Source organism: Neoarius graeffei, chromosome 12 (assembly GCF_027579695.1).
Source record: "Neoarius graeffei isolate fNeoGra1 chromosome 12, fNeoGra1.pri, whole genome shotgun sequence".
Lineage (NCBI taxonomy): Eukaryota > Metazoa > Chordata > Actinopteri > Siluriformes > Ariidae > Neoarius > Neoarius graeffei.
The window spans coordinates 20,216,454-20,240,435 of record NC_083580.1 but is presented as its reverse complement, the minus strand read 5'-3'; the positions used below and the strand labels follow the sequence as shown (position 1 = coordinate 20,240,435).

The window sequence follows — 23,982 nt, the reverse complement described above, 5'->3', positions numbered from 1 at the left end:
ACAACCAATGAAAAATGCATTGTTATCCCGGGAATTGTTCACGTGATTGGAAAATGACACAAGAAATGACAGCCTGCCTGCTGTGAGAGAATGTCTCATCTCATCATCTCTAGCCGCTTTATCCTGTTCTACAGGGTCGCAGGCAAGCTGGAGCCTATCCCAGCTGACTACGGGCGAAAGGTGGGGTACACCCTGGACAAGTCGCCAGGTCATCACAGGGCTGACACATAGACACAGACAACCATTTACACTCACGGTCAATTTAGAGTCACCAGTTAACCTAACCTGCATGTCTTTGGACTGTGGGGGAAACCGGAGCACCCGGAGGAAACCCACGCGGACATGGGGAGAACATGCAAACTCCACACAAAAAGGCCCTCGCCGGCCCCAGGGCTCGAACCCAGGACCTTCTTGCTGTGAGGCGACAGCGCTAACCACTACACCACCGTGCCGCACTTGTGAGAGAATGTCGCCCAGATAATTAGCATGGACATGGTCAGGTTTTACAAGAGCTGAGCTGTATTGCACCTGTTTAAATGATCCCCTGGCGAGCAGCTCCACTTGTTCACAGGCAATAACAGCGACACTAACGTGTGTTTAAAGCAGCATGTGAATACCAGCAAGAGTGAAGATTTTTTTTTTTATTTGTCAGCAGTTATGAAAGACCCGTTTGTGAAAGATTAAGTTTTTATTGTTCATAATATAGAAACTGCGTGACTCCAGGGGAAGATATAGGGAAGAGGAAAGTCCAACTTTTACAGATTACAGGACCAGTGGCGTAAGGTCGCCGCGGGCCCCGGTGCGACGTGTGGAATGCGGGCCCCCTAGTGGGCATAGTGACACTTAAGGGAGGATTTAACATTTCAATGGTCAGTCTGAGCAAAACCTCAACCCGAAACAGCTCGTCTCTGGACGGGACATTGGCCTCTATCATGACCCTGAAAATGGCTGGACTTGAGCCGAACTGTTTTAAGTGGGAGCCAACAACACAAATGATGAAGGACTCCAAAAAGGCAACAAACACTTACAATAAACAACACCAGTCATAATCTCTCTCTCTCTCTCTCTCTCTCTCTCACACACACATACACTTATTCAGTACACGGAAATTGAATAAAGACTTTATATTTGGTTGAATTGTCAGTGCCGTGTGTTTATCCTTTCTTCTGCAAGTCTGAGCAGTTATTAATAACAACAACACTAATAATAATATTATTAATGAAAGACCCCCATTCCTGCGACCCGCCCAACCGGCCCCCACAACGGGGGGATGTCACTCTTGCCTGCATTCAAAACTTGAGAGCCCTGATCAGATGAAATGTGACAGGTACAGTACCTTAGTCCATTTTGATAACTATTTCAGGCACAATATCTGTAAAAGCAGGACTGTGTGACTGATATTCTCCATTACACTGCCATTTAATGACAAACTGACACACAATCAGCTAATCTGATATGAAAGGCGACAGCGTTTCTTTTCTCTTTGCGTTCTGTACATTACAAGCACAGAGCCACTTTTGTCCGACCCTGAGCTATGACAGCGAGTCACTCAAAACCACGCGATATCATACGAGATCTCAGAACCAGCTGGGACTTTGGAGAAGCCAATCGAATGAGAAGAGTCCTTTCATTGTGAGGATTGAGGGTCGCTTTAAACCGTGTCGGCTCTTGATTAGACTCACCACAGAAACAAAAATGCGGCTAAGATGGCTCTTAGTTCCACTCCTTTGTCCAGGATGGAGTTTAATGATCATGATGGCGGAAGCAATAGAGCCAATCTCGACCAGCCTGGCTGTTGGAATTGCAGCTGCTATAACCGGGTTTTTAGCTCGTTATCCGAATATGCTGTGCTATTTGCAGGAGTGTTGCAGACCAGAGTGGATCTCCTACAATAAAACAGGTGTGTAAGTTTTCTGGCTAGTATGGGCACTTTGTTTATGTATGTACAAGTTGTCTAGTCGGCTACGACGTCTTTTATTTTGGATGTAATAACTGCAAGTATTTGTTTTCACGTGATATCATGACGGATATATTTAAAACATGTTTGTTATAGGGAAAACACATGTAGCATGTGGCTTTGTTTGTTTGTTTTTAGAAGCCTGGTATTCATAAAGCTTCTTTGTACTCAGTTGTATCGAGAGATACCAGACTTGTCATCATTTTAATCATTTATTAATCTACTTCAGCGAGATTTAGCTCTTTTGCAATTTTGCGTCTTGGAAAAATTGCGTCACTGGTTGTTGGGAGCAAGTTGTGTCGCATGAAAATGACGTCACTTCACGGCTAAGCAGTTGTATTTGGAGCCAGTTTACTTTTAAAGCTATTCCCGTTTCCAAAACCGGTTTTTATGTATGACTTAATTGAAAATGAAAGTAATTGCCTCGTCGGTGTTGCACTTTATCTTGATAACGAGCGTTATTGTGCAAGCTTTTGAACCTATAACTACAACCATTGTGACAGGAGTTGGAGTGGCCACTTTGGGAAATAAACTCTACAATTATTTATTTGAGACTTGTAATGGACACTGGATTGGATTCAACGCCACTGGTAAGGACAGACATGGTAAATAGATCATGGAGTTAAATAATTGTGTGTATAAATAGGATTCATTGGCTGAATGGTTTTCGGGTTGACTGACTAGCTTTTTGCTAATATGTTTGGGTTTGTTTTGTGGTGTTTCTCTTTCCTTCGATTGACGCTTTCCAGTCATCTGTGTTCCTGATTCACTCCTGTCCTGTACGTTAAATGACATTGTGTTAGACTTTAGTGAGTAAAATAAAGGATGGATGTGAATGAAAAAGTGCATACTAACAAGGCAAAAGCTCTCGGTTTTTATTGATGTGTTGGCCATTTAGTTCCTTAATAGTGGGACAGGGTATGAATGAATGAATATCTATCTAATTCGACTGTTTACAAGAAAACTTGCATTAAAATGTGGTGTTTTTTTTTAAATCAAAATACTTATTGTTCATCTTGTTCAGGTTTTCTGCTTAATTTGCTGTTGATGATGGAGATCAAGCTCCAGTCTTGGGCTGCGTTCACACTGCAGGAAAAAGTGGCTCAGATCTGTTTTCCTCCCTAACAGTGTGAACAGCACAAATGAGTTTTTTTTTTTTTTTTTGGCTGTTCTTCCTCTGTGGTCTGAAATCAGATCCAGGTCTGATTTTTTTTTTTTTAAATTTAGTTAGTTTTTCTCTTCTCACTGTGACCTCAAGTCCAAGTCAACTTTATTGTCAAATATGCTATACATGCTCGACATACAGCACAGATGAAATATCAGTCCTCTCTGACCCACGGTGCAAACAGGCAATGCAATAAAGAAAAACAGAATAATTGAAAAAACCCCCAATATAAACAGTATAAACACTCTAGATAGGAACTAGACATAGACTAAACAGTATAAATAAACACTCAGACAATATAAACAGTGTATACACTAGATAAGAACTACACACAGACTAAACAGACAATGTAAACAGTATAAACACTCTAGATATGAACTAGACGTAGACTAAACACTCTCATTCATATATATATATATATATATATATATATATATATATATATATATATATATATATATATATATATAAAATTGGTTCAAATAACCAAACAGTCAAGGGCACTTGAGATATAGCAGGTAAACATGAAATAAGCAGTATAAACAAACTAGCAGCTGTTAAGATGAGATAGTGCAAATAAGCGAGGTAAAGTGAGATGTGCGGTCCCTGAGTTCAGCGTGTTAATGAATAGTCATATCGGAATTCATGCGACTTTTACATCACTCTAGGCTGACATTCATCACAATTCTGTGCTGGCAGGAGTCACGCAGTGAATACAAACATGGAAGAGAGCTGCGATGGAGGTAGTCGGTGAGGTGTTAGCCCTCAAGTATTTGGGCTGACGTTTGTGTACAAGCGCAACTTGGAGGTCATGTCAGTCTTTATTTGAAAGTGTAGAGATGTAGTAGCTGCTGCTTGATGTAAAGCTAGAATGAAACGCTTGTCTGTCTTTCTTCTCATCATTATCGTCTGCTTACACATCTCCCATAACCCCAGAACAGAATGGGACGGAACAGTACCGTCACGTATTTTAATGTGGTGTCATGTATTTTCTTATATTTGCTTTCCGGATTTTTATATGCTGTTCTATCCTATGTAGAACAAGTGTTCCGTTCCACAATACCATTTTTCTGACATTTAGATTAGATAGAACTTTATTGATCCCTTTGGGCGGGTTCCCTCAGGGAAATTAAAATTCCAGTAGCATCATTACAGGATAAATAGAGAAGAGCTTGTAGATAAATTACTTAAATTAGGTGTTTGCATATACAAATATAAAAAAGAATAACATATGGGGAAGGGGGAGAAGGGCCAACGGAAGAGGTATTGCACATTTTATATTGCACATTGTCCAGTATTGTTTATTGTCAGGCTAGGCTACTGCTCCTTCCTGTGTGTGTCTCCCCCCAGAGAGGAGTTGTACAGTCTGATGGCGTTTATTTACATAATGTATAATCTTACCTTTTTTGTTCCAGTTTCATAGAGACATCTGTCACGTCCACCATTTTATTAATCGGTACTTACATTAGTCATCCTGCCTTAATAGATGAACCCGTCCCATCACGTATGATAAATAAAGTTAGAAGAAAAACAAAATATATTGTTTAGTTGTTTTTATTGTCAAAACATATAACTACTATTTGTTCATCTCTTTTACAATTTCTTGCCTCTTCCCCTACCGCTTCGTTTCTTCAGCTGACATTGTATATCTGACATTGTTCTTATCTTTTTTTTGATCTGTGCTTCTGTTTTATGACCCACATTTTCACAATCAGTGTGAAACCACATTTTAGTCATTGCACATAAAATACAAATCTGAATCTTCTGGTAACTTCCAACTACAGTAAAGCCTTTCTACATGAATGGTTCTATATCAGTTTTCTCAACAATTTTATGTGGGAACATGGTAGAGAGTTTGTTTTGCATACAAGTATGTACTAAGTGCTCTCTCATGACCCTAACATCATACTCGACAGTACATGGGTCAATGCCATGTAAAATACTGACACAGTTTGCTATGGCAAATACACCACAGGAGTTCGTATCAGGTTGGGATTGAACATCTACAAATTTCAAAACTAGTGACATCGATGACACTGGTCTTGCAAACCGAGCCACACTTCTTAGGCTACGTTTACATTAGACCGTATCTGTCTCGTTTTCTTCGCGGATGCACTGTCCGTTTACATTAAACCGCCTGGAAACGCCAGGAAACGGGAATCCGCCAGCATCCACGTATTCAATCCAGATCGTGTCTGGTCCGGTGCTGTGTAAACATTCAGAATACGTGGATGTGCTGAGCTCTAGCTGGCGTCTCATTGGACAACGTCACTGTGACATCCACCTTCCTGATTCGCTGGCGTTGGTCATGTGACGCGACTGCTGAAAAATGGCGCGGACTTCCGCCTTGTATCACCTTTCATTAAAGAGTATAAAAGTATGAAAATACTGCCCATTGTGTAGTTATGATTGTCTTTAGGCTTGCCATCCTTCCACTTGCAAGTGGTAAGTGATATGCGCTGGGATCACACACAGCGGCTCAGTCCCGAAAACACTGCTAGTGTGCTTCACTTGCGCGCTCTTGAGCTGCGCAGGGCCGGAGTGCGCACCCTCCAGAGGGCACTCGCTGTTCAGGGCGGAGTGATTTGGAGCGCAGGATGCCTGCGGAGCCGAGCGTATCCGTGTATTGGTATTGTTGTGTGCACGCAAATCGTGTATTGGCGTTGCTGTGTGCACACTAATCGTTTTAAAAACGTTAATCTGATGATCCGCTGATACGGTCTAATGTAAACATGGGCTTAAACATGTTAACCTGAGATAGTTGCCTCCTCCACTGTCTAACATGTCAACATCTCTTCCATCATGACAGAGTTAAAAGTGGAGACAACTATCCAGTAAGAACCCATCCCAACAGGATGGCGCTCATTCCGCCACACGGGATTTCTTTGTGACGTCACGCTGAGGTATATTCCATAATTGGAGTTCCAGGCTTTTAAATCAGTTTCGATTGAAAATATCGTGAATATAACGTTAATACAATGTGACAGGATATAATAATACTGGATAATCAAAGAATACATGACAGTGATGTGTGTGAGTACAAGATGTACGTGAATATTTAGAAAATGTAACGTTATTGTAATGTACCATCCTGTTCTGGTTCATACTTTCCGTACCGGGTTATGGGAGACAACTCTGCTTATGAAGTTACTGACTTCCACCGTGCCTCAACTTTATTGTAAATGCTGACTTCAGTGGCCTGCATGTTTTACTTGTATACGACAACGTGCTGTGTGACATCTTTTGTTGTTCTTCAAGCAGGTCAGGACCGTGACCAGTTCAGACTGGAATCTGATATTGACCATATTTAAAAAATAAATAAATATTATAATAATGTGAACAGCCAAAAAAAACTTATTGTAAATGCTGGCTTCAGTGGCCTCCATGTTTACTTTTATACAACAGCATGCTGCATGTGACATCTTTTATTATTCTTCTGTACATGCAGGTCAGGCCCATGACCAGTTCACATTGGAATCTGATATTGACTAGATTTTTTTTTTTTTTTTAAATAATGTGAACAGCCAAAAAAAAAATTGGATCTGCGCAGTAAATCTGAATTAAGCACAAAGGCTTGCAGTGTGAATGTACTCTTAGTGAGTTGGAGTCTGGGATATTGGTACTGTACGTTATACTACAACTAACTGCTCACAAGGTGTTGATTAATCTTCTGTAACAGCAGCTCTGACCCTACTGTTGACTGCAAGGCAAATCACAGGTTTATAATCACACCCTCATCTACTTAAGCCTAGGTCACAACCGGCCGTACGTGCTCCTACGGCCGGCCTACGTGCAAGAAACGCACGGAGGGCGCGCGTGTGACTTGCTGATTGCTGGCCGCAGAGGTTCTTTGTCATGTCAAACAAACTCTACGGGCGTTTACGTTTTTTTTCAGGTTGCAAGACAAACTTGCGGCCAACATGCGTCTTTCTCCACGAACAAAAAAAAACCCGCAGCGATTTGGGAAACGCCAAAAATCACACGGCCAAAAAATCGTATGTCCGGTTGTGACCTAGGCTTAACACAGGGGCTTGTATGGCAGATTGTCCAGATTTAAAAATTTATGTAATCATCAGTATGGTAAGGGTTTCTGTGAGGAGATGCATGTTTAGCCTTTGTGAAAGTGTTGTAGTCAAGACCACCTATACAAAGTCATGACCGAGACCTGATTGCGTGGATACCAAGATGAGACCAAGACTTTGAGGGGTTGAGACTTAAGTCAAGACCAGGACTGGACCTGTGTGCATGAAGGGGCATGGGAAAGGGTGACAGTTGTTAACGGTGTTTTTGTTTTTTAAAATTAATTTAGCAATGAGTCATAGTATTGGTTGCATTTGAAGCAGGAAATCTTGCATCCAATCACAGTAATGTTAAGAAATAAATCAGACAATGTACAAGCAATTTAGGCATGGTCTTGACTGGTCTTGAAATAAAATCCCGAGTCCTACATGCCCGAGATGGAGACAAAACGAGTAAAAATGCGGTCGATGATGTGATGAGATGACACTGAGACCTGCAGAAAGTGGTTTTGAGACCAAGACTGATCTTGAGTACTGCAAGGCTATTTTGTAAAAGGAGTCTTCAGAACTAAAGCTGTAACTAAGTGTTCCAAAAGTCTTCAGGATGGAGGGTTTTTCTGTTTCTCTAACTTTTATGAAGCTGCCTTAAGATTTTGAAAAGAAAGTCATCATTGTATTATGCCTTTATATATAATAGAGGGAGAGAGAGACATATTATGAGGGGGGTGGCACGGTGGTGTAGTGGTTAGCGCTGTCGCCTCACAGCAAGAAGGTCCGGGTTCGAGCCCCGTGGCCGGCGAGGGCCTTTCTGTGCGGGGTTTGCATGTTCTCCCCGTGTCCGCGTGGGTTTCCTCCGGGTGCTCCGGTTTCCCCCACAGTCCAAAGACATGCAGGTTAGGTTAACTGGTGGCTCTAAATTGACCGTAGGTGTGAATGTGAGCGTGAATGGTTGTCTGTGTCTATGTGTCAGCCCTGTGATGACCTGGCGACTTGTCCAGGGTGTACCCCGCCTTTCGCCCGTAGTCAGCTGGGATAGGCTCCAGCTTGTCTGCGACCCTGTAGAACAGGATAAAGCGGCTAGAGATAACGAGATGAGATGTATTATGAGGAAAAAAAAATCAATATTTCGAGAGTCAAGTCATAATAATTTGTGAAAAATAGTCATAGTGGTGCTCCATACTTAAGAGAATATGGTAATGCATTGACCTGATTTTTTTTTTTTTATGGCTTTTGTGACCATATGATGTACGTGTACCACCGCAGTGAACCCAATTGTAACTGCAAGGTAATGCATCTCAAACACTTGACCACCAGGCAAAGAAATTTCTATCTTTTTTTTTTTTTTTTTTTAATTGGATAGAAGGGTTTTTATCCAGTGCTCACTTTTTAATTTTTTTTTTTAAATGTTTTGGGATTATACCATGATGGAACAGTACATATTGGAACAATGAAAATAAATATCTATCTTTTTATAATAAAGGAACACTTTAATCTTTTGACACATCTGTACCAGAGAATTATCACTGCAGCAACTGTGCAAGAAATGGCGTTCATTTAATTCAAAGAAATTGAAAATGGCGTTCATTCAAAGAAAGAAGCACGCAGACTTGTCTTCTATTGAAGGAGAGCTCTCATGCAGTGGCAACTTGGCAACAGAATCTGCAGCATAAGTGCACTCAGTACAGCAGTCGGGCCCCCAGTGCGTTGTGGAATATTGACTCCCCAAAATCCGTATGCTGTAACGAATTGGCGGTTTGGAGTCTGACAGGCTTGTACTCCATCCAGATTGATAAATTTTGATTATCGTTCATCTACACACCCTCTTTGAATGTCACACTGATGTGTTCATTGATGGCCTTGAAGGTGATCACTGCTTGAGATTTCAATACAGGTGATAACTGGAACTAACTTAACATTAAACATACCTATACATGGATTAAAAGTATGATGTGTCCATCTTTTTAAATTGTTAGCTTTGTCAAATTGCTGTGATATCAGAGGAATTAAACACTTTGGGATGTGCTGTTGTAGGAAAATAATCAAGATTGTGGTGGTAAAAATAATCAGATTTGCGTCAGACCATGTCACATCACCGTGTCCTTGATTGATTGACAGCCTCCCTGTCAGGTTGTTATCCCAGTTTGGTGGGTGTGTTAAAGTAGGGAGATCATTAAACTACGCTGAAACATGGCCCTGTATGTCTGGTGTTCATCCTTGATATAGAATCTACAACCCCGATTCCAAAAAAGTTGGGACAAAGTACAAATTGTAAATAAAAACGGAATGCAATAATTTACAAATCTCAAACTGATATTGTATTCACAATAGAACATAGACAACATATCAAATGTTGAAAGTGAGACATTTTGAAATTTCATGCCAAATATTGGCTCATTTTAAATTTCATGACAGCAACACATCTCAAAAAAGTTGGGACGGGGCAATAAGAGGCTGGAAAAATTAAAGGTACAAAAAAGGAACAGCTGAAGGACCAAATTGCAACTCATTAGGTCAATTGGCAATAGGTCATTAACATGACTGGGTATAAAAAGAGCATCTTGGAGTGGCAGTGGCTCTCAGAAGTAAAGATGGGAAGAGGATCACCAATCCCCCTAATTCTGCACCGACAAATAGTGGAGCAATATCAGAAAGGAGTTCGACAGTGTAAAATTGCAAAGAGTTTGAACATATCATCATCTACACTGCATAATATCAAAAGATTCAGAGAATCTGGAAGAATCTGTGTGTAAGGGTTAAGGCCGGAAAACCATACCGGGTGCCTGTGATCTTCGGGCCCTTAGACGGCACTGCATCACATACAGGCATGCTTCTGTATTGGAAATCACAAACTGGGCTCAGGAATATTTCCAGAGAACATTGTCTGTGAACACAATTCACCGTGCCATCCGCTGTTGCCAGCTAAAACTCTATAGTTCAAAGAAGAAGCCGTATCTAAACATGATCCAGAAGCGCAGACGTCTTCTCTGGGCCAAGGCTCATTTAAAATGGACTGTGGCAAAGTGGAAAACTGTTCTGTGGTCAGACAAATCAAAATTTGAAGTTCTTTATGGAAATCAGGGACGCCGTGTCCTTCAAACTAAAAAGGAGAAGGACGACCCAAGTTGTTGTCAGCGCTCAGTTCAGAAGCCTGCATCTCTGATGGTATGGGGTTGCATTAGTGCGTGTGGCATGGGCAGCTTACACATCTGGAAAGACACCATCAATGCTGAAAGGTATATCCAGGTTCTAGAGCAACATATGCTCCCATCCAGATGACGTCTCTTTCAGGGAAGACCTTGCATTTTCCAACATGACAATGCCAAACCACATACTGCATCAATTACAGCGTCATGGCTGCGTAGAAGAAGGGTCCGGGTACTGAACTGGCCAGCCTGCAGTCCAGATCTTTCACCCATAGAAAACATTTGGTGCATCATAAAACGGAAGATACGACAAAAAAGACCTAAGACAGTTGAGCAACTAGAATCCTACATTAGACAAGAATGAGTTAACATTCCTATCCCTAAACTTGAGCAACTTGTCTCCTCAGTCCCCAGACGTTTACAGACTGTTGTAAAGAGAAAAGGGGACGTCTCACAGTGGTAAACATGGCCTTGTCCCAACTTTTTTGAGATGTTGTTGTCATGAAATTTAAAATCACCTAATTTTTCTCTTTAAATGATACATTTTCTCAGTTTAAACATTTGATATGTCATCTAGGTTCTATTCTGAATAAAATATAGAATTTTGAAACTTCCACATCATTGCATTCCGTTTTTATTTACAATTTGTACTTTGTCCCAACTTTTTTGGAATTGGGGTTGTAGAAGTCATTTACTTAATACGCTCATAACGTGAATAGGTAGGCCAATCTCAAACAGTTACCTATAGGATAGGTATATGGTACGTTCCATCAGGTGCAGCAGCCAGATTTTCTATTTTGTCCAGTGCGTTTGGAACATGACTACTGTTCATAATCATGATTTCCACATTTACTGGCTATGAGCAATCGCGCGCTCTGATACTCTAGTAGTAGAGTAGCCAATCAGCTTGTATACCATGAGTAGAGAAAAACAAAATGGTAGTGTCTTTCTGAACCAACCGAGGACGAAAACAAAACCCCAAAAAAGGCAAAAAAAAAAGGCAACAAAATATGGAATGAAAGTATTTGATGGTAAGAATGTAGTTTTTTGGGGTCCCCCCCCCCAAGAAATTATTATAGCATTTTTCACAAATTGCTCCTGTCATTTCACCGATTTTGTTTGCATTCATCATCTTTAAGCATTAAAAAAAAATTTAATTAATTAATTTTTTAAAAACTTGTTCAACAGCTCAAAGGAGTTTGAAAATTACATAACTGAAATGTCCAAGGAAGAATTAAATAAATATCTAAAGCTATTCTATACCTCGGCACGACAGGAAGATGACACTTTTTCTACAAAAAAAAACCAACACACAACCACAAGTCAATTTGTGCAGCCATCGATAGGTTTTTAAGAAGTCTACCTAAGGGGAAATGATTTTGTTGAACATTTTGTATAAAACTTTTATTGAATTTGCAAAATAAAAATGCTCGGTTTCTCAAAATCCAGTGACTGTGGATAGAATAAAAGTTATTCCACTTGATCTCGTCGTACATGGCTTATAGCCGACTCTGTGCTATTAGCTCATGCGCGACTCAATTTCGTAGAATAATTGTTAAATAGTATGTTGTTGCATAATGGCCCATTTATTCTCTTGTTTTAAGGTCTTAAAGTGGATCTGGAGAGCAAACTGTTTGGCCAGCATGTGGCATCTCATGTCCTCCTCAAAGCTGTGACTGGCTTCATGAACAACGAGAACCCAAAGAAGCCCCTCGTCCTCTCGCTGCATGGCTGGACCGGCACAGGCAAAAACTTTGTCAGTCAGCTGATTGCCAAAAACATTTACCAGCGTGGTATGACGAGCGGGTTTGTGCACTTGTTCACTGCCACGGCACACTTCCCACATGAAGTGGAGCTGGAATTGTACAAGGTAAATACAGCTAAGTATAGCATACTTGTCATCAAATTCAAATGCTCATTGAGTCCTCACACTCGTCTGCCAGGAATCGAGCAAAAATGGTAGCTTTACTGAAGCAACAAACTCAAACCAATTGTTAACTAGAAGGGCACGTGGTAGAGTGCATGCCTCCACCAAGCCACATATTAGAATGTCCAGATGTTTACTATGTTTATATACATATCCGGATTTGCATCAAAATTGAATCGATTGTTCCTTGGCCCATGGACCATCTTTTCTCAATTTTATCATAATCCCTTCACTCCTCCTTTTTGAGTTACATTGGGAAAAGACAGACAAACAAATGGAAGTAAAAACATAACCCCTTCCAGCGAACTTGGTGGAGGTAACTAACCCTAAAACAATTTTTAGTTGATTTTTGACATTGCTAGTTTATTATTAGATAAACATGCACTACCGTGCAAAAGTCTGAAGCACATGTAAAGAAATGCTGTAGACCAAAAATGGCTTAAAAAAAAAAAATGAAATGCAATGTTTCAACATTTAAAAAAGAAGCAAATGTGGCAGTCCAAGTGTCCAGAAGAACTGTGGCTGCTTCAGAAGCAGCCACAGTTCTTCTGGACACTTTGACTGCCACATTTGCTTCTTAATTTTGCAGCAAAACCCAGTAGCCTTCATTTATTTGATTTATTCCCCCCCCCCCCGTAATGTTTAATTCTGTGTAAACATGCACGATAGGATTAAATCCAGAGATGGTGCGAGCCACTGAAAGCTATACTGCCTTTCAGATTTTAAATGTAGGTCATAAAAAGAATTTTCCCTGACACCTCAATTATTTTTGTTTAGTGGACCGAAAGCTACTGAATTCAAATCGCGGACTTCTAATTTTATTAGGTTTTTTTTTAAATAAATAGAACAATTAATGTGCTGGGGCGGCACGGTGGTGTAGTGGTTAGCGCTGTCGCCTCACAGCAAGAAGGTCCGGGTTCGAGCCCCGTGGCCGGCGAGGGCCTTTCTGTGCGGAGTTTGCATGTTCTCCCCATGTCTGCGTGGGTTTCCTCCGGGTGCTCCGGTTTCCCCCACAGTCCAAAGACATGCAGGTTAGGTTAACTGGTGACTCTAAATTGACCGTAGGTGTGAGTGTGAATGGTTGTCTGTGTCTATGTGTCAGCCCTGTGATGACCTGGCGACTTGTCCAGGGTGTACCCCGCCTTTCGCCCGTAGTCAGCTGGGATAGGCTCCAGCTTGCCTGCGACCCTGTAGAACGGGATAAAGCGGCTAGAGATAATGAGATGAGAGATTAATTAATGAATTTGGGGCCCTGTGGCCCTAAATTCTCCACTATTGTTTGTTGCTTCACTGTGACACAATACAAGATACTACATTATGCGTCACGTGGTGGGCTTTCCCCGTTCGCACAAGGCATTGTGGGATACAAATTTGAAACGGAGAGGAAAATGGAGGATGCGAATGAAATGTGAAAGACCGACTACAGTAACGGAAAGCGAGAAGAAAAGATATGTTGTGAAGGAAAGGAAACGCAGGACCAAACTAATAAATGTCAGCGAGCACCTTGGTGTGATCAGCTGTTCATTTAGTGACAGAATGATGGAACTGTCAGTGCATGATCAAGGTAAACCTGTAGATGGCAGTAATGTAACACTGGATGCTAGCTGCCATAAAACGCAAAAGAAGATGACTATGACGACGCTAAAAGGTAAACCTGCGCATACGCACATGGACTTCCTCTGTCTGCTTGACTGCGCAACGCGAGCGATTTCATGCATGTTATTTGCTCGGGAATCCCCTCAAATTAAATAACTTCCCAGCCACAGAACGGCCTGGGTTTTTGTTTTTTTAATAGATATTAGATAAATAAACATCACAGTGGCCAAATTTCAGAAGGAACTAAATTTCACCGGTTTTATGAAACCAAAAGGCTGTCTACTTTGAAGCAATCTGGTGATAACATATGCCATATGACATGATTACATGATCTATTAACATGCAGAAAGTGTCTGTTTTTAAACTGTTGACTTTTTAAACTGGAGCCAGGAATTAAAGGGACGCATGTTTTCCACCTGTAGTGGTTAGAATTTGCATGCAATTTGTATCAGCGCTTCTCCACCAAACAGCATGGCTTGCCACATATTGGCAAAAATTGAGAACCCAAGTCAAGTTTATTTATATCGCACTTTTTTAACAACAGACATGGTCACAAAGCAGCTTTACAGAAAATTAAAGACTTTAAACATATGAGCTAATTTTATACCTAACAAGCAAGCCTGTGGCGATGGTGGCAAGGAAAAACTCCCTCAGATGACAAGAGGAAGAAACCTTGAAAGGAACCAGACTCAAAAGGGAACCCATCCTCATTTTGGTGATAGCATGATTTATAAATAACTTGTTTCTATAACAGTGTTCAATATGGTCACAAATTACAACTGTGTAACCAGGGAATTCATTATAGTTTTAGCATGAAGTTTATTTTATTGAAGTTATCAGCTGTTCATTGATGGAGACTTGAGTGCAAAACTGTTCATGACAACCGCAGTCCTAAAGTTATCGTGGTGATTGTAGTCCTCAGCCACCATAGCAAAACTGTAATGGGGCTTTTCCACTACCAACGCTGCTGAGTTGGGCTGAGCCGTGCGGTGCTGAGTCGAGCTGAGTGGGGCTGTTGGGGTTGCATTTCGACTACAGCCGTGCTGGCTGGAAGTGGGTGGACACATTGGGTGGAGTTAGCGAAAGTGGGTGGACGTCACGTGATGTCGTTAGGCGGCGCAAACAGTGACATCAGTGAGCTTTTAAGCGGTAGTCTCACGACCCGGATAGTAAACAATAAACATGGAGGACATGGAGTCGTTAGTGTTGCTGGTCTTGGTGCTGTGGCTTGTTGTCACCGACAACGCCAACAGATACTGGCAAGAGCGTATAGATGAGGCGAGGCGCATAAGGCTTCTTCCATCTTCTAGTTTTCTGATCATCTTCTTTGTCGTAATTCTTCTTCTTCTGGGTTTACGGTGTTTACAGATCCCAGCGTGCTCGCGGGGCGTGTGTGGGCATGTGAGGACACTCCTCCTCACCAATCCGTGCACAGGGGAGTGTCTCCTCACGCCCCTAGCCCCACTCAGCTCGGTTGGGCTCACTTCAGCTCCACTTCAAAACCGTGCAAGTTTTGGGTGCTGAGTAAGGCTGAAGTGAGCTCAGTCGTGCTGCTCTGAGGTAGTCGAAACGCGAGCCGTGTTGGGCTGAAGTGAGCTGAAAAAGGGTAGTGGAAAAGGCCCATAAGTGTCCAAAGCCGTCTTCCAAGTGTGTCTTTCGACTGTCCATATGGGGCCAACTTCCCCAGGAGTGATCTGATGAGACTCCAGCCAGAAGTAGGGTGTCAGGATGGATCAGGCAGGTCCAAGGAGTAGAAGAGGTGACACATCGCTGGTGTCTCAGGATTGACATGGAACTCTACAGAGAGAGAGAGAGGGGTGGGTGGGGGATCTATCCTGTCTGTCTTGATAGGAAAGTGACAAATGCGCTCAATTACAAAACTCCACCTGTGAGTGTCTGAGGAGTGTCTCCGAAGTCTCTTGAGATACAATTGGTAAAATACTAGTTGAAATTCAAATAAATGAAACGCGTGCGTGCGCACAGACACACACACATGCATCTTCTGGGGCTGAACCTCAAATCTTTCTACAAGAATGTTAGACTGGGTATCACATGATTAAGAAGTGTGGTGCTTTCTAGGCACATGGTGATTTTATAAAATTAATTAGTTACGTCATGACCATTATCTTACCTCTTATCACAATTCATCACAATATTTTTATTGAATGTTTATATGCCCCTAAATTGCTACCTTTCAAATGAGAGAGAGACTCTAATAAAGGGAACAGAATGCCTAATACTGTTGAATACTGCAGGTTCATGTTTCTGCTTCTTTTCACCTCTGTGTGTGTGTGTGTGTGTGTGTGTGTGTGTGTGTGTGTGTGTGTGTGTGTGTAGTCCCAACTGCAGCAGTGGATAAAGGGCAATGTGAGCGCCTGCCCTCGCTCCATGTTCATATTCGACGAGATGGATAAGATGCACCCGGGCCTGATCGACAGCATCAAACCCTACTTAGATTTTTACGAAACTCTAGATGGAGTCTCCTACCGCAAGGCCATCTTCATCTTTCTAAGGTTGAACAAGTAATTAGTTTCGTTTGGTCACAAAGCCTAGTGCTAATATCATGCTAATGTTACTACAAGGGCTGTAACGTTAAAATTAGCAAGACAATTAAATATCTTTTTAGGTGCAGGATCGATATGTATTCAGACAGAGTATTGTGAGGTGGGTGGTTTTTTTTTTTTTTTAGAAATATTAAAACTGAAATGAGTAAGATTCTTAGCACTAAAGTAATCAGGGGCGTCACAAACTCAGCATGAACCTCTCATGCTGAGATTCATGTTTTCGATGTTTTATGGTATCTCTTTAATCAAGAGTATGAAGGAGATTGACTTGAAACCTAACACCATAAATTTCTTTATCAGGTTACTTGTAATGTAGGAAGATGCTGGAGCTCCTCTTGATATTTTCGAGAGCAGTTTGCTTTGCACTGATCATTATTTGTGAAATGTGTTCAGTTTGTTTCATGTTGTCCGTTCATTAGCATGAAAACATACACTAGGCTTATGTTAATTATCAGTGCATCCCTGTGTATTAGCCATCCGATTTAGAAATGTTGCATTAACCCTCTGGGGTCTGAGGGTATTTTCTGGCACTCTAATGATTTTGGCATGCTCTGATTTTCAGTTTCAGCAAATCTAAGCAGTATTTTCAAAGTCATAAGTTCAGCTACAATATCTATATAGGATGGATGTCATGATTGTACTTTTACATTTTTTTTTTATTATAAAGAAAGCAGTTTTAGAACTCTGTTGGTGTGTGTATGGGGGGACATGACCTTACCCATTGTGATGAACCGTTTTGATCACTTGGTGATTCTCTTCAGTCTTAGGAATGTATCAAGCACAAAAACTTAAATCTGCTCCATTGATTTGGACAATTAATTGGCCATCAAAAAGCATTTGTCCTATTGTTTTGGGATAAAGGGTTGGCAGTGGGAGGGGGTATTCAATGAGAAGGGGAAAAAATTTCCCTTCCATCCAATGAGAAGAGTGAAAACCGCTCCCACTGCCAACTCTTAACCCCATCTGGTGTGACTGAGTAAGGTGACAAGTTTTTGTTTCATCTAATTTATGGAATTTAAAAAAAATGTATATTATTTGGCAGTGGGCACATAGGAAAGTATAAAGTTTGTCTATGTTTATCATACCTGTATGATTAAAACCTTTATGAAGATATTTATCCAAATACATGACCTGCTGAGCTTTGCCAGCAAAGCTCTCGACCCCAGAAGGTTAAAATTACTTTTTACTAAAAAATGTAAAATTTACTTTCAATCATGTGTATGCAAATGGAGTCAGTTTAATGCTAACTTTTTTTATATTTGTATTTCTACGCCATAGTAACGCCGGAGGTGAAAACATCGTGCAGGTGGCACTGGATTTTTGGAAAACAGGAAGGGACCGAGAAGAGATCGAGCTGAAACATTTGGAGACAGCCCTGTCCCTGTCTGTTTTTAACAACAAGAACAGTACGTAGAGCAGGTTTCCTGACCGACTCGACAGAAAAATGTTTTACTGTAGCTTGTGAATCTTGATTGACACAATCATCCATGGCCAGGAATCCAAGAGAAGAAAACTGGCTGTGCTCTCTGGGAGGACACTAATGTCCCTTTTCTACCAACAGGGAACAGGTTACGTTCTGGTTTGCGCACCAAATTTTGAACCATTTGGAGCATTTTTACTAAAACTAAACTGGTTCAGAATGTGAAAAGTTGGTTCCCAGTTGGAACCCAAAGATGGCTGTTTTTTCCCTTGTGAACTGTGCCATCTGTGGGCATGTCATTAGTTTGGAGAGTTTCCACATCTTTTAATCATTAGTAATTGGTCCATACTTGTTTTCATTTAAAAAAAACACGTCTGCAATAACAAAACAAAGGCTTGCAGGTGAGTAATGTGATCCGCCATCTTGCTACTACTTTTTACTTTGGTTGTGCAGAGCCCTTCGTTGGTGATGCATCCTTAATTACACTCAAAACTGGTGGAAACATGGGCAGGTTTGTTAGCTGGCACCAAGATTCAAAGAAACATGAACAAAACCGGTTCAAGAACCCTGTTGGTCGAAAAGAGTAAGTGCTTTCCTGAGAGTGTGGTAAGCAGCCGTCTGATGTACCATGAACTACAGTTTAAAAAGATGTGGTGACCTGGATTTGTGTCTTAGGGGAAGCATGTGCTAGCTGGCACCCTCTAGCAAAAGGGCAAATTATCAAAAATGGTGGAAATAAAAGGGGGAACAAATCTAGTTCTTTTTAGTAACCTTCAAATCTCAACATGTTATCTCAAGCAACCCAAAATTGGAGAAATTGGGATGGTATGTTGAATTTGAAATTAAGACTAAAAACAGTGATTTTTGTAAGTAATCTTTGACCTCAAATCAGTCCAGCAGTAAAATTTGATGTTTTACCTCATTAATCCCCCCCCCCCCAAAAAAAAAAAAAAAGTCAACGCCTCAATTTTGGTTTTTGCAACACGTTTCAAAAAAAGTTGGGACAGTAAAGCATTTATCACTTTATAATGTTGCCATTCCTTCTCGCAACACTGAAAAGATGTTTAGGGACTGAAGACACCAAGGACTTAAGGTGTGCAGCAGTACAGAGATGTCGTTGTAATAGTTTCATTTCTAAATTCGCCACAAATTCTCTATTGGGAACAGTGGGAACAGGCACCCTCTTCTTCCACAGCCCTGCCTTTGTAATGTGTGCAGAATGTGGTTTTGCATTGTCTTGTTGAAATATCCCTGGAGATGATGTCGTCTTGGAGGCAGCATATGTTGTTTCAAAATCTCAATGTACTTTTCTGCATTAATGCTGCATCATAAGTGTAAGTTACCTTTGCTCAGGGCACTGACACGACCCCATACCATGACAGACCCTGGCTTTTGGACTTCTTGGTGGTAACAGTCTGGCTGGTCCTTTTCGTCCTTGGTCCGGAGAACACGGTGTCCATTTCTTCCAAAAAAAAGACTTGGAATACTGATTCATCTGACCACAGTCGACATTTCCACTGTGTTATGGTCCATCCCAGATGTCTCCAAGCCCAGAGAAGTCAACGGCGCTTCTAGACACAGTTAATATAAGGCTTCGTTTTTCACAGTCAAGTTTTAACTGACATTTGTGGATGTAACTCTGTACTCGAGTTCTTGACAAAGGTTTGCCAAAGTAATCCTGAGCCCATGTGGTTATATCAGCTATAGATGGATGACTGTTCTTGATGCAGGGCTGTCTGAGGGATTGGAGATTGCAGGTGTTCAGCTTAGGCTTGTGCCCTTGCCCTTTATGCATCGAAATTCCTTGAATCATGTAATCATGTTATGCACCGTAAAGGGTGAAGTATCCAATTTTCTCATGCATTTGTTGACAAACTGGAGATCCTCATCCCATTTTTACTCCTCAAAGATTAGACCTTTCCTGGATACTGATTTTGTACCAAATCATGATTACAATCACCTGTTGACATCTCATCTCATTATCTCTAGCCGCTTTATCCTTCTACAGGGTCGCAGGCAAGCTGGAGCCTATCCCAGCTGACTACGGGCAAAAGGCGGGGTACACCCTGGACAAGTCGCCAGGTCATCACAGGGCTGACACATAGACACAGACAACCATTCACACTCACATTCACACCTACGGTCAATTTAGAGTCACCAGTTAACCTAACCTGCATGTCTTTGGACTGTGGGGGAAACCGGAGCACCCGGAGGAAATCCACGCGGACACGGGGAGAACATGCAAACTCAACACAGAAAGGCCCTCGCCAGCCACGGGGCTCGAACCCGGACCTTCTTGCTGTGAGGTGACAGCGCTAACCACTACACCACCGCGCCGCCCCCCTGTTGACATCACCTGTTTTAAATCGCATCATTATTTAATTGTTTAACCTCATTACTAGTTGTAAATTTTCCCTCGTCCCACTTTTTTTTTTTTTTGAGTGTTACAGGCCTGAAATGTAGGAATGGATGTATATTAAAAATGAAATGAAGTTGACCAGATAAAACATGAAATATCTTTGGTTCATACTGTTTGCGATTTAATACAAGTCAAAGTAAATTTTAGAAATCCCCCTTTTTTTTTTTTTTGAAGTTGGGGTTGTTTCAAACTCTTCTGCACGGTATTTTTACTTCTACTGTGTCCAAGAATATTTTGCACACTTAGCCATATTCACACTCCCCCAATAAAGGCAAATCTAGTCAAAACTCGGCACTTCTATTTCATATGTAATGTGATGCAGTGTTTTTGAGTAGCCAGAAAATGAGCAATTATTTTTATTTTATAAAACTGTAAAGTAAGCACAGATGCTGTTGATTTCTTTGTTCATGCATCTGTGGAAGGATCAGAAGGCAACATCATGCCCTCTGCAGTTGCTGTATCAGTGTCATCTTTTTGTAAACGAATGTGCTACATACATTGGTTACCTTTTTTTTTCAAATAAATATATAAGCAAACTTAACTTTACAAGAGGTTGCTATTAAAAAAATTAAAGATGGTTAGTTGATCATATGAAAGTGTTTGAAACTAACTCTGCTTTAGAAGGAGTAATAAATATTCAAGAACATTCTCCCTGTTTGTTTTTCCCAGGTGGTTTTTGGCACACTAGCCTAATAGACAAGAACATGGTGGACTTCTTTGTGCCTTTTCTCCCCCTGGAGTACAAACATGTGGTGCAGTGTGGGCGAGCCGAGATGATAAGCAAGGGCATGGAACCCAATGATGAGGCTGTGGAGCAAATGGCACATGACATGAACTATTTCCCTCGCGACGAACGCGTCTTTTCCATGCAAGGGTGTAAGGTTATCTCCAGCAGGCTGGACTTCTACATCTAAAAAGAAGGAAAATAACCACAGATGCTCAAAACAGTCTGTACTTTCCCTGAACAACTGTGGTTGTTTGGGAGGGAATCGTATCCGCAGTATCGAGAGAGGATACTCACTTCATAAAATTTACCTGAGCACTACTCTACTCTGATGTCACTCATCACGTGTAGAAGGAGGGAGCAGTATTTTTTTTTTTTTAATTGATTGATTGAAATGGTTGAAGATACTTCCATTTTTATTCTGGATGAATGAAAACCGATGCAGGCTTGACTCCTTGTTTATTTTAAGGAGGATTTGGGTCTCATGATTGATTTGGTAGGGGCGTGAATGAATGTCTTGAATCTTAAATGGCCATATTTATGAACATTACTAGTGCATGACAATGCACAACATAAGAAGAAAAATTTTTGTTTAACATTTTTAATATCTGTGAATAGAAAGGACAACGGCTTAATGTCAAAATCCTACAAGGTCTACCAATTACATCCTTTTGTCAAAATTGCTTAAATATATGTAATTTTTGGCATTGGTGTGTGTCCAGCTCATGAGATCATTTACATTGGGGGGGGGAATATAGATTTAAAATGGATTTATTCCATTAAATGAAAAACAGCAGCAATGAGAGAGAAGCAGTCTTGCCAACAAAACTTCGTTTTGCAGACATTACTGCATGAACTGTTTTTGCATTGATGTTTTAACACTCAAAGCACATTTCACAGATTATAATCATGCTTCATTTTTCACAGAACAGATATCTTTTCAGGACAGAAAATGGTGTGACGAGGGTATGAAATTGTTTTTGGTCTCAGTGATGGTTTGATGATCTGCACTTTTCGACTCTGTGTGTTCTGTTCATTTGGAGTGCCTGGTGTCAAAAACTGATCATTCCACGCTGATTATTTTTAACCTGATAAACTTGACCTTTTTCTTGAATAGTGTTCATGAGCTTTTCCTCATCTTGTAGTTTACTGGTTGATTCCTTGCTACTGTAGCAGGGACCACTTCACTCTCCAGTAACCTCTTTTTGCTGGTCAGAGTTGCAAGTCGGGAGCACACCAAGAATGGGACACTAGCCCATCACGGGGCACCACAGAAACCCACATTTGAAACCCACTAGGCAACCCCCGCCAAATACTAAATAGTTCAGGATGTTGTACTGTCCCAAATCTGGTAGCTAGTTTCCTGTACACTTTTCAAGTGAAATAAATACATTTGTGGGTCAATTAAGAAGAACAAGCATTTATTTTTGTGACATTCCTCCTCTGCATTTAATCTGCATGGGGATGCGTGCGTGTGTGCACACAGACACAAAGAGCACACCATGCAGAATAAATAAATACCTTTTCTGGGGAAATTCTATGGATCTGTGATGCCTGCTGGAAGAGAAGAGTAGGGAGGATTGAGAAGTGAGCGGCTGTGGTTTGTTTACACCTGATTACTAAAACTTGCAGCGTCCTAACAACCTTCTCAAAGACGCAGACGAAAAGCCCAGAAATTCCTCCTCCCCTGGGTATAAACGATACAGGACTTATCTTGTAGTGTCCTGATCCCCAGATCTTTAACCTAGCCACGTATAAAAAGTTGTACTCCTCCATGCTCTTCCAGGTTTTCATCTGTTTGTCCGTGTAGAACGATGTCTGCAGCACCAGGTAGTTTTGAGATCTCGGGGAACTCAACGGATAGTTAATTTTCCAACTTGTAATGAATGACTGACTTTATTTCAACATAATTTGATCAGCAGAGCTGGTGGGGTCATGCATGTACTGTACAGATACAAATAATTACAAACACAAAAGATGAAAAATATACACAGTCTTTCAAAAAAACTTGAAAATCTTTAATCCCTTTTGACTGAGAATGCCCTACATGCAAGGTTTGGCTTCTGGCACATCCATACACTTTTTTAAATACAATATGTTTAAAAAAAGTTATTGCATTTATTTAATTCCTGGGCTCTCATCTGTAACGGAGTGACGTTGCATTCCATTAATACACTTTACAATAGATTATTAGGTTCTAATAGAATAGATGAGCCAAAATAATTGGGGATCTTTTCTAATGGGCCTTGACTCGTTACAAGTATGAATAGGTGGGCCGTAAAGCAGAAAAGGTTGAGAACCCCTGGTCGAGAGTATGTATGTAACTCTGTGAACCCCAGACAACCAACAGGGCCATAAGAATTTTTTGCTTGTGTGCATGCATGTTGAAATCTTCCAATGAAGTAACACAGTGGCAAATGACAGTATTTGCAACGAGAAAGTGCCTTCTCTGAAGACAATGCAGAGGATTGCTCTGTAGAGCAGCAGACTGTTAACTATTAAACAAGGAACACTGTTACCTGGTATTCATAAAACCACAGCCAAGAACGTAACATAACTAAGACTATTTTGCCTTTCCTAACCACTGGGGTGGTGAGAATCACCTGGATAATGCGTGCTACCATGTCCTGTAGAACTAACATGCCTTAGGACTAAGTGAAAAGGTGTTCAGAGCTTAATTTTGAAGGTCTGCATTTACACCACAGGTTCATGGGGATTTGTTGTGAATGGAGAAACCTCGTCTACTTCAAAAAGGTTATAATAAATGTTTGATACCCCGGTAAGATACTAGCCACATAGACCTTGGTCACCACATAGATATTTAGTGTAGATGGAGACGTGTCTTTCTCTAGCACTTCCTGAAATTTGTACAGTATTAGATATTTAAATAATATTGTCTGGCGTTGAGTGGAATATCAGATGTATTCCATTGTAGGTACAGCCACCGTCCCGTCTAGAACTACAAATCCCATCAACTAACTTCCGCGATGACCTACGTCACGGCGGCCATGATCACCTATATCATGTCACGTGACTGACCCTATAAGT

At 41.0% G+C, this 23,982-nt stretch overlaps 1 protein-coding gene across 2 annotated transcripts; it reads left to right on the top strand.

Moving 5' to 3' along the window:
* Nucleotides 1-1,608: 1,608 nt before the first annotated feature.
* Nucleotides 1,609-22,048, top strand: tor1 (torsin family 1). Of its 2 annotated transcripts, none has more exons than XM_060935636.1 (5): nt 1,609-1,900; nt 11,889-12,154; nt 16,145-16,320; nt 17,650-17,777; nt 20,880-22,048. In XM_060935636.1, the coding sequence occupies exons 1-5, from the start codon at nt 1,696-1,698 to the stop codon at nt 21,122-21,124; spliced, it is 1,020 nt and encodes a 339-aa protein (XP_060791619.1). In that variant the 5' UTR covers nt 1,609-1,695; the 3' UTR covers nt 21,125-22,048. The 2 variants fall into 2 exon arrangements, with proteins under 2 accessions (XP_060791619.1, XP_060791620.1); XM_060935637.1 differs by lacking the exon at nt 1,609-1,900 and adding an exon at nt 2,279-2,547.
* Nucleotides 22,049-23,982: the final 1,934 nt, after the last annotated feature.

What these genes read in the sequence shown, in the direction of transcription:
- tor1 (XM_060935636.1), top strand. Translation starts at nt 1,696, where the DNA reads ATGCGGCTAAGATGGCTCTTAGTTCCACTCCTTTGTCCAGGATGGAGT. An exon ending in GCCATCTTCATCTTTCTAAG is followed by an intron (nt 16,321 to 17,649) that starts GTTGAACAAGTA and finishes TCTACGCCATAG; the next exon opens with TAACGCCGGAGGTGAAAACA. An exon ending in TGTTTTTAACAACAAGAACA is followed by an intron (nt 17,778 to 20,879) that starts GTACGTAGAGCA and finishes TGTTTTTCCCAG; the next exon opens with GTGGTTTTTGGCACACTAGC.